Raw genomic sequence first — 17,359 nt, 5'->3', positions numbered from 1 at the left:
AGGGAGCTTGCTAAAAAACAAAGATCTGGGCCACACTCTGAATCTTCTGAATCAACACCTCCGAATGGAAACCTAAAAATCTGTATTTTAATAGGCTTCTCTGGTGATTCTGATATACACTTTGGTTGGGAACAGTAGGTTATTATTTCAAGACACTTGGCACAAAATAGAATGAGAGACATGGGGCAGGAGTCTGATTTAGATGAGGATGGGAAGCAAGCCTAGGAAGAGAGACAGGCATGTTTATAGGTTGGTGCTGAAGAAGGGCAAGGAGGTTGGACACATTGGCTCACACCTATAATCCTGGCACTTTGGGAGGCTGAGGCTGGAGGATTGCTTGAGACCAGGAATTTCAGACCAGCCTGGGCAACACAGTGAAAATCCATCTTTACAAAGAACTTAAAAATTATCTGGGTGTGGTGGCATGTGCCTGTAGCCCTGGCTACTTGGAAGACTGAGGCGAGGCAGAAGGATTGCTTGAGCTCAGGAGTTCGAGGTTGTAGTCCAGCTTGGCAGCCTGGGTGAACACGCGAGACCTTGTCTCTTTAAAAAAATAAAATAAAAAGTAGGGGAAGGAGAGGTAATGGTGCCAGGAGAGAAGAGACAGATAATCTCAGGCAGAAATATTAACTGCTTAGCACGTCGTAAGAATTTGATAAAATGTCAGTCACCTCTCCTTTCAGTTTCCCTTTAGTATAATGATATTTCTAGCCCAGTTATGAGTAACTGAATTCTCCCACTGCTATTATATCTTGATTCATTTCCAGTTACACTGATTAGTAAAGAATGATCCACTTGTAGGGTAAGATCTGGGTGTAAGCTATGAGTTAATTGGCTCTGCTGGAGAGTGCTGCAGTTTCAGCTGGTATCTTATGTAAGGAAGGTTGTATATCCTTGTTTCTCTTGTCACTGTTTTAATCATGAATGTCTGAAAAGCTCGGCTGTCTAAGAGCACAAGGTAAGTTCTACCAAATTATGAAAAGAAAGCTTGATGCACTATTCCCTTTAAAAAGTCTGTGATAGGGTCATTTCAAGGAGCAATTCCTGCAGAGAGAGAGAGAGAGTGTGTGTGTGTGTGTGTGCGCGTGTGTGTGTGTGCGTGTACGCATGCACACGCATGCATGTGTGCATGCGTGCATTTGTGCACAAGTACCTGTGCACACGGTACATGCACCCTTTTTGTTTCAGAAGATCCAGTTGCCAAGTCATCACCCTAAATAACAGCTCCCCACACAGGACATCATAATAGTCTCCACAGCAACTGTGAATGATATGACAAACCTGTCTGGGGCTAAATGGGAAGGATAAGCAAAAAGACAAGAGTGGACAATCTCCTAAGCAACAAATGAGCTTTGTCCATGGAAACACTGCCTTTTGGAAAAGAAAAGGAAACACAGATAATAGACATAGGTACACAATAGTTCCTAAATATAGCATTTCACTAAGCACTCTGTCAATTGCAATTTAAAGACCATTCAACCTATGAGAATAATTGCTGTAAGAAAAGCTTCCCCTAGTTTAATGTTTTAAGAGAGGAGGGCACAGGCATTTTTCTTGAAGTCAGTCATCCCATATTATCATAGCTGCTCACAAAAGAGGGCAAATGTGAATAGAGTAAGATATTAGTAAGCTTTCAGGTTTGCTCCACTTTAAGAAAACACTGAAGGACAGAAGCTAAACTTAATAAACCAGATAAATTATAAGGAGGTTAACATTATAAAAAGCTCCTTATGAAGAGAGTCAAGTAAGATTCCTTTCAAATAGCAAGCTCCCCTAGTGAACATAAGACAAAATTTACATTCTAAGAGTTACGTAAACAATGATTTCAGAGAATATTTGCTAAACATGCCAAAGGGTCAGTGCACATATGCATTACTTGGTAGTAAAGGCCCCATCGTTCATGGCACATTACAATCAGACACCATGCTGTCTTAGGCATCCGGTATCTGAACTATCCCATACAACAACCCAGTGAGGAAGACTGTACTGTCCTGTGTGTCAAATGAGGAAATAGTGGCTGGGTGAGTCAACATTTCTGAGGTCACATAGTAGGTATCAAGCTGACTCAGACCTGTCTCCTGACTTCAAAGCCCCATGTTCAGTTACCACTCTGTTACCACTGCACAGCCTTGCTCACTTACGAAGCTGTTCATATTGTACCTTTTCCTGTAATCCTTTCATGATTAACGTCGCCCCATCCTTATAATGCCATCACTCTATTTATCAATGACATGCACTCTGCTTTCTACAGTGTCATCACAGGCTGTTAGACAACGGGGACACTTCAAGAGAACCGGTCCAAGTGTCTCATTTTATTGCTGGGGAAAGTCTAGAAGAAGAAATTCCTTTTACAAAAGTGAGACTAGAATCACGATCTTCCCTTGGCTCTCAAACTACCGTCTCCCCACCTCACGTATTTGATGACTCCAGCCTTGTTATTTATTAATTATTAATGAATTATGTTTCTAAGGGGACAGCTCTATCCCCTCCCTTCCCCTCTCTCTTCTCCCATCCAACTATAAATTCTAAAAGATTTAGGAGTCATATTATATGATAAAAATTTAAATCCCAGGAAACACTTTCACAAAAGACTGCCTTCCACTCTATCAACTGTTAAATAACGAGAACTTCAGAAGCGGCGGCTGCCTTTATCCATCCTTCCCCAGCCTGTGATAAAGTCATACCTCCTTAGGTTGTATTTATCTTCTCTGATGCAATAGAACCTTCACCTATGAATCAAGCTATCGACCTTATTTGCTCATACAGGGACACTGAAATCACTGCTCTGTGTCTTTCTTACTAACCTTTATATAAAGAGGTCTCTCTCTTATTAATCTGTGACAAACATTCATTAATGTTAACAGGAGTTACACACATATCAGAGAAGACCCCAATGATTCGACAACATTTAATTTTCTCTGAAGGCTTTAAAAAGTAAGACATTCGTAGATTACCCATAACTAATAAATGGGGATTTGTAGGATGATTAAAATTCACGGAGTGAGGAAGTCTATGCCTATTTCAACAATGTTACAGCTTCATTAATAGAATTCGCTCATTTTTTCTTAAGGATATCACTGGGTAAATTAAGTGTCATTATATTAAATGGCTCTTACTGGGGTGGAGAGTGTTAGTGATGGGGCTCCCTCCATAGCAGAAGAATCACCATGCATAGTTCATGAGAGGTGGAATAAGCAAGCCTAATAGCTGGCAGATCCAATGGAGCGGAGGATATCTGCCCTGACAGCCCTGTGTCAGCCACCCCACTTACTCCAGGCTTTCCTTAACTCTTTGTTGGTTTAGGGAGAAAATCTAGACCTGTCCACAATCGTTCAACTTTCTCATGAAAACCCTCTTCATTTCTCCATCAAGACAAAGTTCTAAGATTACTCCCCCAGTTCATTCTAAAAACACTTGAGTGTCTTCTGGAACAAAATAAGTGGCCCCCCAAAAGACTCAAGCAACTATCAGGAACAGAAGTCACTGTGCTATTTTATAAAAGAACTCACTAAGAAAAGCATCAAGGTTATTTTTTTGAAGGGAAAAAATAATCTGAGACGTTCTATGCCAATTTCAAATTCCCTTTTTCTTGATCTTAAAAAAAATATTTCTGCTTAGCTAAAAGATTGATGCATTAAATTCTTTTTTGGATCTCTCTAACCTAAAAAGTCCCAGGTGGTTATCTCTAAATTCCCTGATTAAATCAGGGAATTAAATCAGGCTAGCAAAGTAAATCTTGACTTTTGAAACTATTATCTCAATTGTCTTTCTTTGAAATTAACTTTCAATAATAATAATTTAGACAAATATAATTCCAGCACCTTTCTCAGACTGGGGAGAAAAACAACCTTAGATAAATTCACTCAGGCTTTGGGGCTGCTCCAGGGGCTGCAATAAAAGGAGTTTTCCAGAGTAATACTTGGTCACTTTCCAAACCTGAGGCATCTTCCAGCTAATCCTCCATTAGGCTGTCATTTGTTTGGTGCACTTCAAAGCTCTGGCTACTCTCTTGCATTTTTCTGAAAACAAGGAGTTATCTATGGAAATCATTTTGTCAGGCAATTTGGCAAGTCACTTACAATACTCATTAATTTCAATACTTTAATTAAACCCAGGAAGTCACCCTGTCCAATGTGATTCTCCTCTCTGGGTCACAATTCATGTCTGCCTTCAATAGGACCCAGTGTTTCAAAGTGACAAATGAGAGAAATCTCAGGCCTGGGGTTAGCTCAGTGTATCTTAGCACTTGGCCAATATTGACAACCCTGTTCAAAAAAAAAGTTGAAGGACAGATAATTGGTTTATTGACTTTAGGGGCTGAGAATCTGCTCACCCTACCTCACCCCACAAAGCATCAAATGGACACAGCCAATGACAACTTTGGGGAAATAAAGAGTCATAAGCATGGCGGTGTCTCTGTGTCCTTAGCTGTTAAATTTGACAGCAACATCTCTTTGCTATTTGGGCCATCGGTCTGAGCTTTGTTGGGGCTTCAGCAGACAATATGATTGTGGAGAGCTTCAAGAGGCTGGTGTTGCAGGCCTCAGGTGTCATTCTTGATGACAACAACCACTGTCTTGGGCAGGGGGAGTTGAAACATGGATTAATGTCATCCAAACAGAATGCCTTTCAGGCTATGGATCTGACAGTGTACAAGACGGACAGCCCATAGTTTCTTCACAGCCACACTCCTCCAGGCAGTGTCAAAAGACTAAACCAATAAAGCAAAAGGAACCCAGAGACAGAGGTGCTGCATACGCATAGCAGAAAAGTCACAAAAGCAAGCAGTTACGGGACCATAATACTACAATATATTTAATGAACATGTGGCATGGACAGCATAGCATGAAACCAATTTCGTCCTCTTCCCCCAGCATCTATCAAATTTCCTTTTCTTATGTTCTCTGCCTCAGTGAATGGCCCTACACCCACTGTGATGGGTTGAATTGTATCTTATCTGGAGATAGGGTCTCTACAGAAGGTATCAAATTAAAATGAGGGCACTAGGGTAGGCTCTAATCCAATAGGACTGGTGTTCTAATAAAAAGGGAAAATCTGGATAGACAGAAACACATAGAGGCAGCAGATGTGAAGAGACATACGATAACAATAGAAATCTTCAGGCCAAGAACAGTTTTGAACAGATCGTCTCTCGCAGTCCTCAGACGGAGGCCACCCTGCCAAAACATTGATTTTAGACTTCTGGCCTCCAGAACTGTAAGACAACAAATTTCTGTTGTTTAAGTCACCCAGTTTGTGGTGCTTTTTATAGCAGCCCTAGGAAACTAAAACGCCCTGCAAGCCAGACTCTGACATCTCCTCTCTAAATCCACAGCCAAGCGGTCTGTGGTTCCACTGATTGTATCTACTTACTATCTTTGGAGTTATTTATCTCTGCTCCCTCATTAGACTTTAATTCAGGCCACCATTACCTTCTACCTGGATCACTAGCAGAGGCCCTTGACGTTTGCCACCTCCCAATTCTCAAAATTCCCAATGCTGTGTTTCTGTATTCTGCCTATTTTCAAACATTCAGTGAACCCCTCTTGGCATCAGAGTAGAGAAAGTGTCCTTAGCCTAAGCATGCCAGGCCATCCAGGACCTGACCCAGCCAACTCCTAGATTTTTATCCTGGTAATTTCTCTCAAATCCATTGTTCCGGCTTTAACCGGCTTCCTAAATCTATCAGACACCACCCATCTCTGTGATCATGTTCCTATCTCTGCAAAGCAAAGTCTTTCTACTTGCTCTTCATCTGGCAAAATACTACACAACCATAGCCAGGAGTCATCACCTTCAGGGGCTTCTCTAAGAAGCTTTCCCTGACATTAATAGGGCTTAGTTCCTTTCCTGAAGTGCTTCCATAGTAGTGCGCATGATTCTAAAACTGTCTTTGCATTGCAATAGCTTTTTGCCCTGCAAGCTCCCTGGTAGCAGGGGTCATATTTGGTTTGTCTGTGTATCCAATTGTTTTTCTACCTAGCATAATGCTCACCACATAGTAATAGTTTCATGAATATCTGTTGCATGGGGTAAGCAATTTTAATATTTTAAAGCAGGCAAGACAAATCGTATAACACCTGAAATGTTATAATTTAAAAACCCGGAGGCACGCCAAGATGGCTGAGAGGAGGAAACAGCAGAATGCAGCTCTCAGCTAATGAGACGCAGAGGGCTAGAGGACTTCATGATTCCAAGTGAGGTGCCAGGCTCATTTTGGTGGGACTGGTAGGACACTGAAAATAGCCCAGGGAAGGCCAGCTGAAGCAGGGTGAGAGCTGCCCAGGGAGGGTGAACCGAGACAGGGCTGGGCGTGTCTCCACCTGGAACATGCAGCTGGCTCAGACGGTCGGGGACTTCACCCCCTCAGTGCTCTGATTTGGACCCTTTGCCTCCCTCATCCCTACTGAAACCCATGGTCCACAAGGGCCTCCTGGACTGAGGGGCGACATGGGTTGTCAATGTAAATCTGAGTGACAGCTCCTGCTGTCAAGTTTTCCACACGGACCTAGGCGGAAGTTTGGACTAAAGCCAGTGGGACGGAGCTACCTGTCCCCCAGAAAGAGGCAGAGTTGAAAGCAGAGAAACAGGCCATAACCCTGGCAGGTCCCATCCCTTCAAAACTCAAAGTGAAGCCCGCACAATAGAGAGCTTTGCAGTGAATACACCAGTTTGACTCTAACCAGGAAGATCGAGTTCAGGAAAGGTGAGACGTCATTGGGAAGGCAGGGCTAACTCACCTGCGTAAACTACAGGAGATGACCACCCACCCAGCAGCCTGACTGAATCTGAGGCACCCAGCAGCGCCTCTACAGGCCAAAAAAGATATCGCTCCAATCTCAACAGAAAGGACGTCCACTCAGAGATTCCTCCCTAAGTCGCCACTTCAAAGAGCAAAGGAGACAAATCCATGAAGACAGAAAGAAACCACGACAAAAAGAATGAAACCATCAAAGACCAGAACACCTCTTCTCCTCCCAGGGATCACAACTCCTCACCATCAAGAGAACAAAACAAGCCAGAGAATGAGTTTGAGGAATTGACAGAAGCAGGCTTCAGAAGGTGGGTAATGACAAACTTCTTTGAGTTAAAAGACCATGTTGTAACCCAATGCAAAGAGACTAAGAATCTTGAATAAAGGTTAGATGAGATGCTAACTAGAATAACCAGCTTAGAGGAGAACATAAATGACTTGATGGAGCTGAAAAAGACAGCACGAGAACTTCACAAGGCATATACAAGTTTCAACAGCTGAATCAATCAAGCAGAAGAAAGGACATCAGAGATTGAAGACCAAATCAATGAAATAAAATGAGAAGGAAAGATTAGAGAAAAAACAGTGAAAAAAAAATGAACAAAGCCTCCAAGAACTATGGGATTATGTGAAAAGACCTAACCTACCCTTGATCAGTGTAACTGAATGTTATGGGAGAATGAATCCAAGCTGGAAAACACTCTTCAGGATATTATCCAAAAGAACTTCCCCAACCTAACAAGGCAGGCCAACATTCAAATCCAGGAAATACAGAGAACATCACAAAGATACTTCTCAAGGAGAGGAACCCCAAGGCACATAATCATCAGATTCACCAGGGTTGAAATGAAGGAAAAATCCTAAGGGCAGCCAGAGAGAAAGGTCGAGTCACCCACAAAGGAAAGACCATTAGACTCACGGTGATCTCTCAGCAGAAACCCTACAAGCTAGAAGGGAGTGGGGCCAATATTCAACATCCTTAAAGAAAAGAATTTTCAACCCAGAATTTCATATCCAGCTAAACTAAGTTTCATAAGTGAAGGAGAAATAAAATCCTTTACGGACAAGCAATTGCTGAGAGACTTCATCACTACAAGAGCTCCTGAAGGAAGTACTAGAATTAGCACCTACAATGGAGTACGTATTCAGAAAGGCTCGAAATCAGTGGATCTAAAAATGTTAATGCATTAGAATTACATGGGTTATTAAAATGTAGATTCTTGAGCCACAGTCTAGAGCCACTGTTCCAAAATGTGCATTTTAAACAAGCATCTTAGGAGTTTCTGATAGAGGGGCCTGCTGATCATGGCATGAAAAACAACATTGTGAATATTCATTGAGGTTGGCTTTTATTACAAGCATATACAATTTTAAAGCCATTCTTACTATATTGAATTAAAGCAATTCAAAGAATAGACCTTAGAAATCACAAACATTCAAAAAACAGCAAGGATTACAAGAACAAGCCTTTACAATAAAATAACAAGTAGAAGAACAATCCTGATCATTAATGCTAACAGAAACCACATGGCCGTGAGCTGCATGTGCTGTGGAAACTAGTGATGTTGTAGTGGCATCTGGCATCAGAAGAAATGAGCCAGATCACACAGTGAAGTTTATGCCAAGCATCTTTGTGGGACACTTGATTCTCTCCATCTCCCCAAAAGAACTGATCTAGTTGAATGAGCTTCAACATCTCAAGGAGGAGGATTTGGGGATGACATGTAAGCCTTAAGGATAAGCAAAAAGTGCTGGTGATTTTACCCATCTAGAAATAGCAGCTTTGCAAAGACCTTCTTAAAACTCATTTTTTCTTCTCCCCACCTTCTGCACAATATAAATAATTCTCCTACTCCTTAAGTTTATCTGTTTGGATACTCTTGATTCATTCATGAACCCAGAGCATATTTATCTATTTTCTCTTGGCTGACTGGGAAGGAGGCATCTGATCAGGAGAACAGGCAGAGTTAAATTTTGGAATCAAAATTTAAGGAGGCAGTTTTCAAGATCAGCCTTGATTTGGGATGGTGATTGTATGGATTGCTTGTTTGCGTCCCTCCCCACCCCAGAATTCATATGTCGAAACTCTAATCTCTAATATCATGATAGTTTAAAATAAGGCCTTTGGGAGGTAATTAGATCACGAGAATGGAGCCCGCATGATGGGGTTAGTGCTGATTTCAGAAGAGACATGAGAGGGCTTGCTGCTTCTCTCTCTGTTCTGTCATGTGAGGACATAGGAAGAAGACAGCTATCTGCAATCTGGGAGGATGGCACTCTCCAAACACCAGATCTGCTGGCTCCTTGATGTTAGACTTCCTAGACTCTTCCACTCTTAAACAGTGAGAAACAAACATTGCTTAAGTTGATACCCAGGCCAGAATATTCTGTTACAGTAGTCTGTACTGACTAGGATAGTGATAAAAGAAACAACTAAAAAAAAAAATCAAATAAAAGAGGCTTTGATAGGAATAAGCCCAGTAGACTTAATCATCAATTAAAAACATAGATTATAGGCCAGGTGTGGTGGTTGACGCCTGTAATCCCAGCACTTTGGGAGGCTGAGGTGGGCAGATCATGAGGTCAGGAGTTCAAGATCACCATGGCCAAAATGGTGAAACTCTGTCTCTAATAAAATACAAAAATTACCTGGGCAGATGGCATGCACCTGTAGTCCCAGCTACTTGGGAGGTTAAGGCAGGAGAATTGCTTGAACCCAGGAGGTGGAGGTTGTAGTGAGCTAACATCATGCCATTGCACTCCAGTCTGGGCAACAGAGTGAGACTCTATCTCAAATATATATATATATATATATATATATATATATATATATATATATGTATATATAATATTAATATTTTAAATTAATGTTTTTTAAATAATGGAAGAATAAGGGTGAATGAGAATGTACTTATTAAAATAAAACAGGTTTCTATAATTAGCTTTCAAGATTGACTGGAATTTGGTTGAAAAATAATTCTAAGACTTTTGCTACAGTAAGCTACTGGAGAGAAAGGTACAATGTTTTCTAGCACGAGGCTTAAATCAGTACAAAATTTATACCATTGAGATTTCCATATGAAAGCACATGTGCCATGGAATAACTGCAAAAGAGAGCAATAAAGTAGAAGACATGAACAATGCTCTAAGCCAGTTAGACCAAAGGAAAAATATAACACTATATCCCATGGCAACAGAGCATGTGTATTTCTCAAGTGCACATGGAACATTCTTCAAGATAGACCATCTATTAGGCCATAAAACAATCGTTAATAAATTTAAAAAGATGGAAATTATACAAACTGTGTTCTCTTATCACAATAGAGTAAGATTAGAAATAGCAAAACGACATTTAAAAAATCTCATATAAATAAAAATTGAACAACATACTCCTAAGTAAGCAATGTGTAAATATAGGTAGAAATCCTAAGAGAAATTAGAAATACTTTAAAATAAATGAAAATAAAAGCACAACATAGATGTACCCCACAACTTATGGGAGGCAGGTAAAGCAATGCTTAGAGGAAAATAAATAGCTATAAGTGACTTTATTTATAGTTATGAATTTATACAACTTATTTAAAAAAAAACAAATCAATAACCTAAACTTCCAATAGAAAAGGAAGAGCCAATTAAACGTAAAGCAAGTAGAAGAAAGGAAATAATACAGTTGGTGGTGGAAATTAATGAAATTAAAAAAAGAGAGAAGTCAACAAAACAAAAAGTGGTTTCTGTGAAAAGGTCAACAAATATGACAAGATTCATCTAGAGTGATCAAGAAAAAGAAGAGAGGCGACCCAAGTTGCTAAAATCAGAAATAAAAAAGGACTATTAACTTTACAAAAATATAAAAAGATCATAGGGACATATTATGAATAACTATATTCCAACAAATTGTGTAACTCAGAAAAAATGAAAAAAAAAAATCCTATAAGGAAAATACTAAACCTGACTCAGAAACAGAAAATCTGAATAGACATATTACAAGTACAGAGAATGGAATTAAAAACAAAACCAAGTCTTTCCACAGATAAAAGTCCAATCCCAGGTGGCTTCACTGGTGAATTAGAACAAATTTACAAATGAATTAATACCAATTCTTCACAAATTCTTTTGAAATATAGGGGAGAAGAGAATATTTCCCAACTCATTCTATAAGGATAGTTTTATCCTGATACCAAAATCCTCACAAGAAAAGAAAACTAAAGGCCAGTATCTCTTATGAATATATATGCAAAAGTTCTCAACAAATACTAGCAAACTGAATCCAGCAAAGCATAAAAAAGGTTATGTACAACATGATCAATTGGGATTTCTCCCAGGAATACAAAGTTGGATTAACATCTATGAATCAATTAATATGATACATAATTTCAACAGAATAAAAGACAAAACCATATGACTGTCCTGACAGACTCAGAACAAGTTTGATGAAATCTAACAACCCTTTCATGATTGATACATGAAACAAATCAGAATAGAAGAGAAGTTTCTCAACTTGAAGAAGGGCATCTTTAAAAAATCCACAGCTGAGATATACTTAGTGGTAAAAGACTTAATCCTTTGTTCCTAAGATCAAGAAGAAGACAAGGGTGTATGCTCTTGCTGCTTTGACTAAAATTTGTATTGGAAGTTCTATCTAGGGCAATTAGATAAGAAAAAGAAATTTTAAAAATGCAGGTTGGAAAGGAAAAAGTAAAACTATTTCCATGTGTGGATGACATCATCTTGTGTATAGAAAAGCCTACGGAATCCGAAAAGAAGTGCTGAGGCTAATAAATGGGTTCAGTGCGGTTTCAGGGTATGAGTTCAAAATATAAAAATAAATGTATTTATAAGCAGTAGCAATGAAATATCCGGAAATGAAGTTAAGAAAGCTATTCAATTTATAGTATCAAAAATAATGAAATCCTTAGGAATTAAACAAATAAATGCATAGCTTGTACCCTGAAAACTATAAAACATTCTTGAAAGAAATCAAAGATGGTGACCAGGTGCAGTGGCTCACGCCTGTAATCCCAGCACTTTGGGAGGCTGAGGAGGGAGGATCAAGAGGTCAAGAGATGGAGCAAATCCTGGCAAACACGGTGAAACTTCGTCTCTACTAAAAATACCAAAAAAAAAAAAAAAAAAAAAATAGCTAGGCATGGTGGCGGGCGCCTGTAATCCCATCTACTCAGGAGGCTGAGGCAGGAGAATCACTTGAACCCAGGAGGCGGAGGGTGCAGTGAGCTGAGATTGTGCCACTGCACTCCAGCCTGGGCAACAGAGCGAGACTCCATCTCAAAAACAACAGCAACAACAACAGAGAACGTGGTATATCCATACCATGAAATATTATTCTACAATACAAAAGAATGAAATACTGATACACTCTGCAGTACTAATGACCCCTGAAAACGTCATGCTAAGTAAAAGCAGCTGGTCATAAAAGAGTGTATATGATTATGATTCCATTTATATGAAATGTCCACAGTAGGCAAATGTACAGAGACAGAAAATAGACATATGTCTGCTGAAGTCTGGGGGAAGTAAAGGAAAATGGGAAGTGACTGATAATGGGTACGAGATTTCCTTTGGGGATGAAAACGTTCTAAAATTGTGGTGACAGATGCAGCATTCTGTGAATATACTAAAAGTCACTGAATTGTATACTTTAAAAAACAAGCAAATGAACAACACACATCCTCTATCACTTATTTTATTCCCAGAACACCAATTATCAGCTTCCCGGTACAGTTGTCTGAGGCCCTGATAAGGAGAGGCCCCATTTTCCTAGGCCAGCTCCAAAACAGAGGCTAGAAGGTGGGGTTTGGAGAGAGACCCCAGAGGAGTAAAGAGAGAAGAGAGTTGGTGAGTAATTAAATATGCATACATATATGCTCATGTGCTTTAAAATATAAATACTGAAAAACAGTGATTAAAATAAGCATCAGAACCGTTTTTTTCTCACTACTTAATCTGAAGCTGGTTGAGGCTAATTGTGTTATTTTTAAACTTAGTTTTTAAAATAATTACTTTTGAACTCAACAGTCTCATCCTCAAAAATGACATTTTAAAATGAACTCTTTAATTTTCTTAAGTCCTAAATAGACGGTAGAGCGATTTATAATTCTACAAATGAGGAGAATTGAGAGGTTTGAAGTCACTCCTGTGAACAGCCCCATCTGGTGAGTTCCAAAGTCTTCCTGACCAAAGAAGGCCAAGAGGAATTATTCTAAACAATGTTAGGATGGACAGAATGAAAAAGCTGCACGTATGGAGCCCACTGAATACCTGAACATGATCTGCAAGAAACTCTAGTCTTAGAATCCAAGGTTTTAAAAAACTGAAATGACTCCGAATTTAGGAGGTACTTTCAGTGTGGTAAGGAAGGTGTACTCTATGATCCCATCCTACCTATTAAGCTGCATTACTCAGTCTCCTCCTTCCAACAATGGCATAGTACACATGCATATTGAATTCGGTATCGCCATTTTCCACACATCTTCCCACCCTGGTGCCTTTGCTCATCCCATTCCCTGTGCCTAAAGTATCCTTTCAGGGATCTGCCTCCACTTGGTCAAAACTGCATCCAATCATCCAGATCCATCCTGAATGCCACTGTCTTTCAGGAAGCTTCTCCCGATTCCTCCATCCTACCTGCAAACTTCACACAGCAAACTTCGCAAACTTCACACAGTGCCATCACCCTTTCCTTCAAACTTCACATGTTTGAAGGAATGTACCACTGGAGTATATCAATAAATAGAAGACTGGGGCTGGGTGCAGTGGTTCACACCTGCAATCCCAGCATTTTGAGAATCCAAATTAGGTGGATCCCCTGAGGCCAGGAGTTCAAGATTAGCCTGGCTAACATGACGAAACCCTGTCTCTACTAAAAATACAAATGTTAGCTAGGCCTGTAGTCCTACCTACTTGGGAGGCTGAGACACAAAAATCGGTTGAACCTGGGAGGTGGAGGTTGTAGTGAGTCAAGATCACACCACTACACTCCAGCCTGGGAAAGATATCAAAACCCTGTCTCAAAAAAGGTGGGCACAGTGCCTCATGCCTGCAATCCCAACAATTTGGAAGAAGGATGCAGAGGATTGCTTGCTCTTAGTAGTTTGAGATCAGCTTGGGCAACATCGTGAGACCCTGTCTCTGTAAGAAAAATATAAATTAGCCAGGCATGATGGTACAGTCCCAGGTTCTCAGGAGGCCAAGAAGGGAGGATTGTTTGAGCCCAGGAGGTCAAGGCTGCAGTAAGCTATGATCGTGTCACTGCAGTCCAGCCTGGATGACAGAGTGAGACTGTCTCTTAAAAACATACATAAATAGAAAAAAGATAGTCACTTGATAATAATCTTTTATATGGCTGTTTACTAAATTTTCCCTGAACTAGGGAAAATGTTTTTGAAAATCAGAGGCAATAAAACAGCCAGCAGAATAGGACAAATGGAAAATTCAAGGTCAAAGAAAGAAACTTCATTTAATTCATCCTTAATCTTGGGCTTGGAGATATTCCCCTATAAATACTAAATGTGTTCAAACAAGAGCATCTCACAGGGAGAAGTAGAGGATTCACCCTGCTGCAGTCTTTATGCACACTATCATCCCTTCCACAAATGTGAAACTGCCTACTGTGTGCCAGGCACTGTCAGTGAGCAGGGAGAACATGGCTTTATTCTGTGAAGCTTGTAGGAGTGAGGGGAAGAAAGCACTAAAGAAATATTTGAACTATATCATTTCAATTATGGTAAGTGCAACAAAGAAATGCAGGATGCTTTGGGATCATATAAAAAGGAGCCCAAGCTGATCTGAGATGCCAGAGAAAGCTCCCGAGGACAAGAGGCTTAAACTGAGATTTCGAAGGTAAAAAGAGTGGTATCTGAAACCTATAACTTTAGAAGGAAAAAATGAAAAAAAAAAAAAAACACTTAAAATGTCTAAAAAGGAGAAGTTGGACCTAAATACTGATCTAAACTATACAACTAATTCAACTGAAAGATATATTTTAGGAGTGCAGCTTAATACTTTAAAAATGAATATTATAACATAAACAAACATTATCAAAGCATTTCCAGAGAAAACACAAACCCGTTTGAAGGGCTGCATAGAATTTATTAGAATTACTTGACCAAGTCCTGATTGTGTCTAAAAAACTTAAAAAGATAAATGTCCTCATGAAAAATTTGTATCTGACAAAAAGCTAGGCTAGATGCTTAATCAAAACTTTCTGCAAGGGTAACTTTCTGCAAAGTTCTCATGTGATTTTTATTCCTAATTTGGTTTAATCATTTAATTCAGTTAGCAAATCCCTTATATAAGTGCACTAGTAAATGTTACCTCAATCAAAATCAAATTACCTTAAATTTTCACATAATACTGACTTACTTAAGTTTGTACTACGAAGAAAAAAACTCAAAAGGAATCTGCTTAAAAATGCTTTGTGCAGTATCATGTTCAAAAATGAGAAGCCTGAATGAGAATTTATTTCTGGAATTATTGATGAAGTTTCGAACATAGTAAATAAATCTTAATTTTACTTACTAACAAAAAAAGCTTTAGTCTGCCTATTTTAATTAGTTTGATGTAAATTATCCAACATTTGAACTCCACAAAATGATGTATGATGCAGCTTCCAAACGTATTTGTAGAGTGTAACTGAAAGTACATCAGTAAGAAATGATGTGCTTAAATTATAGACACACACACACATACAGACTATATCCTTCTAGTTTACTCTCTTATTCACAAGATGAAAAGTCTTTTATGTGCAGGTTGATAGTTGTTAGTTTTCACTTGCATATTCAATCTTCAGGTTATTTTTAATTGCAAAACTTTCTTTGATACCAAAATACATTGTTTCTTCGAGCACTTAACTCAGCTTAGACAATACCTGAGCTATAAAGAACTTTTGGTATACTTGTTTTTCATAAATTCAAAAGCTAAATCCAAATTCAAATTCCACCAGGGAGTTGTATAGCACACATTTAAAACACAGGTTAACATGCAGACTAATTGTGCGTTACACCAAATATACACACACTGTCACAGACACCAAAAAATAGACATTCCATTTGCAAATTCCAAACAGGTTTTAACCCACGTTTATACTAATTACTAGTCAGAGACTCCCCTCGCCCATTTTGAGCCTCTGTAAGCACTATACTGTTATCAAGGAATGACTTAAAAGTTTGCTTCTGCTGCGGAAGATTGAGACACAATGGAGCAAAAGTGCCCATAGTTCACTGGAGTTCTGACAACTGAACCACCCACAGTTAATTACTCAGTGGTCATGAATAAATATCAGTAAGAAAGAAATCACCTCTGCTTTGTAAATGCTCAAGAGTGCAATACTCAAAATTTATGTAAACAGCAAAACAGCTGCATTCATAAACAGCAGCATTCATAAACCATGGTCACAGAAATGCAAAATTTGGGAGAATCTCTAAGAAAGACTGCCATTTATCTGAAGGTTCTTTCTTGCTCTGTGCCATGATACTGTAGCCTCCAGATGCCTAAGCCTGGCAACAGTATGCTTCCTAAGTCTTCCCAGCAGGTCCCTGAAAAGGGAGGGTTCTCAATGTTCCCCAGCTGACTCCTTGAAGTGCCTTCCACCCTTCTTGACAGAGATGTTCTTACCTAGGCATTGATGGCTGCAGTGGAATACGGCTGTGCTGCATGTGAGGAGTTTTATTGTTATTATTATTATTGTTGTTGAATTCACGGCTATATTTTCATGGAGAACATTATTTCCATATTTACTAGGTTTTTATCAGTTCTCTGATTCTCATAGGCATAATTACCCAGGAATACTACTATGCAATCAGCTAGCCCATTCTAAAAGCTGTATCTTCTGTTTCATTATGCCGTTGAGAAAGATTGGTTGAAGAAATTCTAAAGTATGACGCAAGAAGAAACAAACAGAAAACATGTAACCTGCAAACTCACATATTTCACACCCAAGCACGGTTTTTCCATTTAGTTTTCTATTAAAAGCTGAGTAACTGCAATATAAAAGCGTGAACACAAGACTGAAAAGTAACAACTGACAGCATGTCATTCCATAAGGAGTTGAAAATGAAGAGTAAATTAACTGAGCATTGACTAGTATCAATATCCTGGTAACATAAAACCCATCAGAACTCGTGTATAATACCGCCTCAAACAACTCACTGGATATGGAAATAAAATGCATAAAGTTTGAAGATTCTAAGGTTAGAGAATTGATCATTATTCACAGCAAAAAGACAGTGATGACTCAGCTCTTTCAGATATATGTGAAATGTGTTACATTTATCCATGTATCATAATCTTATGGTTCCTGCAGGGATCCTAGCTTTTAATTTCCTGAACATATTTAAAGCCTCGACCACAGTGTTAGATGTCATGGTATTTGTAGTATTTCATTTTAAGGTTAAAAAAAAGTTCAAGAAATGGAAGGTACTCTATTTACTTGACCACAAATCTAAGGAAATTTAGGTAGATATGATAGATAGCAGCACAAAGTCTTATCGGGACAAAGGAAATTGGAAAGGGTTATGGAAAGGGGAAAGGGATAATATTAAAGGTATATAGAGAACTGGTCTCAAAATAAATCAGCAAGAAAAGTAAAAT

At 39.1% G+C, this 17,359-nt stretch overlaps 1 protein-coding gene across 3 annotated transcripts in view; it reads right to left on the bottom strand.

Moving 5' to 3' along the window:
• The window catches only part of FAT3 (FAT atypical cadherin 3), a 532,147-nt gene that overhangs the window by 276,652 nt on the left and 238,136 nt on the right, over positions 1-17,359 (bottom strand). Inside the window, exon 3 of one of the 3 annotated variants that reach the window (XM_064365392.1) lies at positions 9,006-9,088. The exons of the other annotated variants lie outside the window; for them this stretch is intronic. Within the exon in view, the coding sequence (XP_064221462.1) occupies positions 9,006-9,088 (83 nt within the window). Of the gene's footprint in view, positions 1-9,005; positions 9,089-17,359 lie in introns of those variants that run through there. 3 annotated transcript variants of the gene reach the window in all.

The sequence above is a fragment of the Aotus nancymaae genome, unplaced genomic scaffold (assembly GCF_030222135.1).
Source record: "Aotus nancymaae isolate 86718 unplaced genomic scaffold, 86718_ANA_hifiasm-v0.15.2.pri h1tg000059l, whole genome shotgun sequence".
In the NCBI taxonomy this organism is placed as follows: Eukaryota; Metazoa; Chordata; class Mammalia; order Primates; family Aotidae; genus Aotus; species Aotus nancymaae.
Note: the sequence above shows the minus strand (reverse complement) of the source record. Positions and strands in the feature narration are given on the sequence as shown.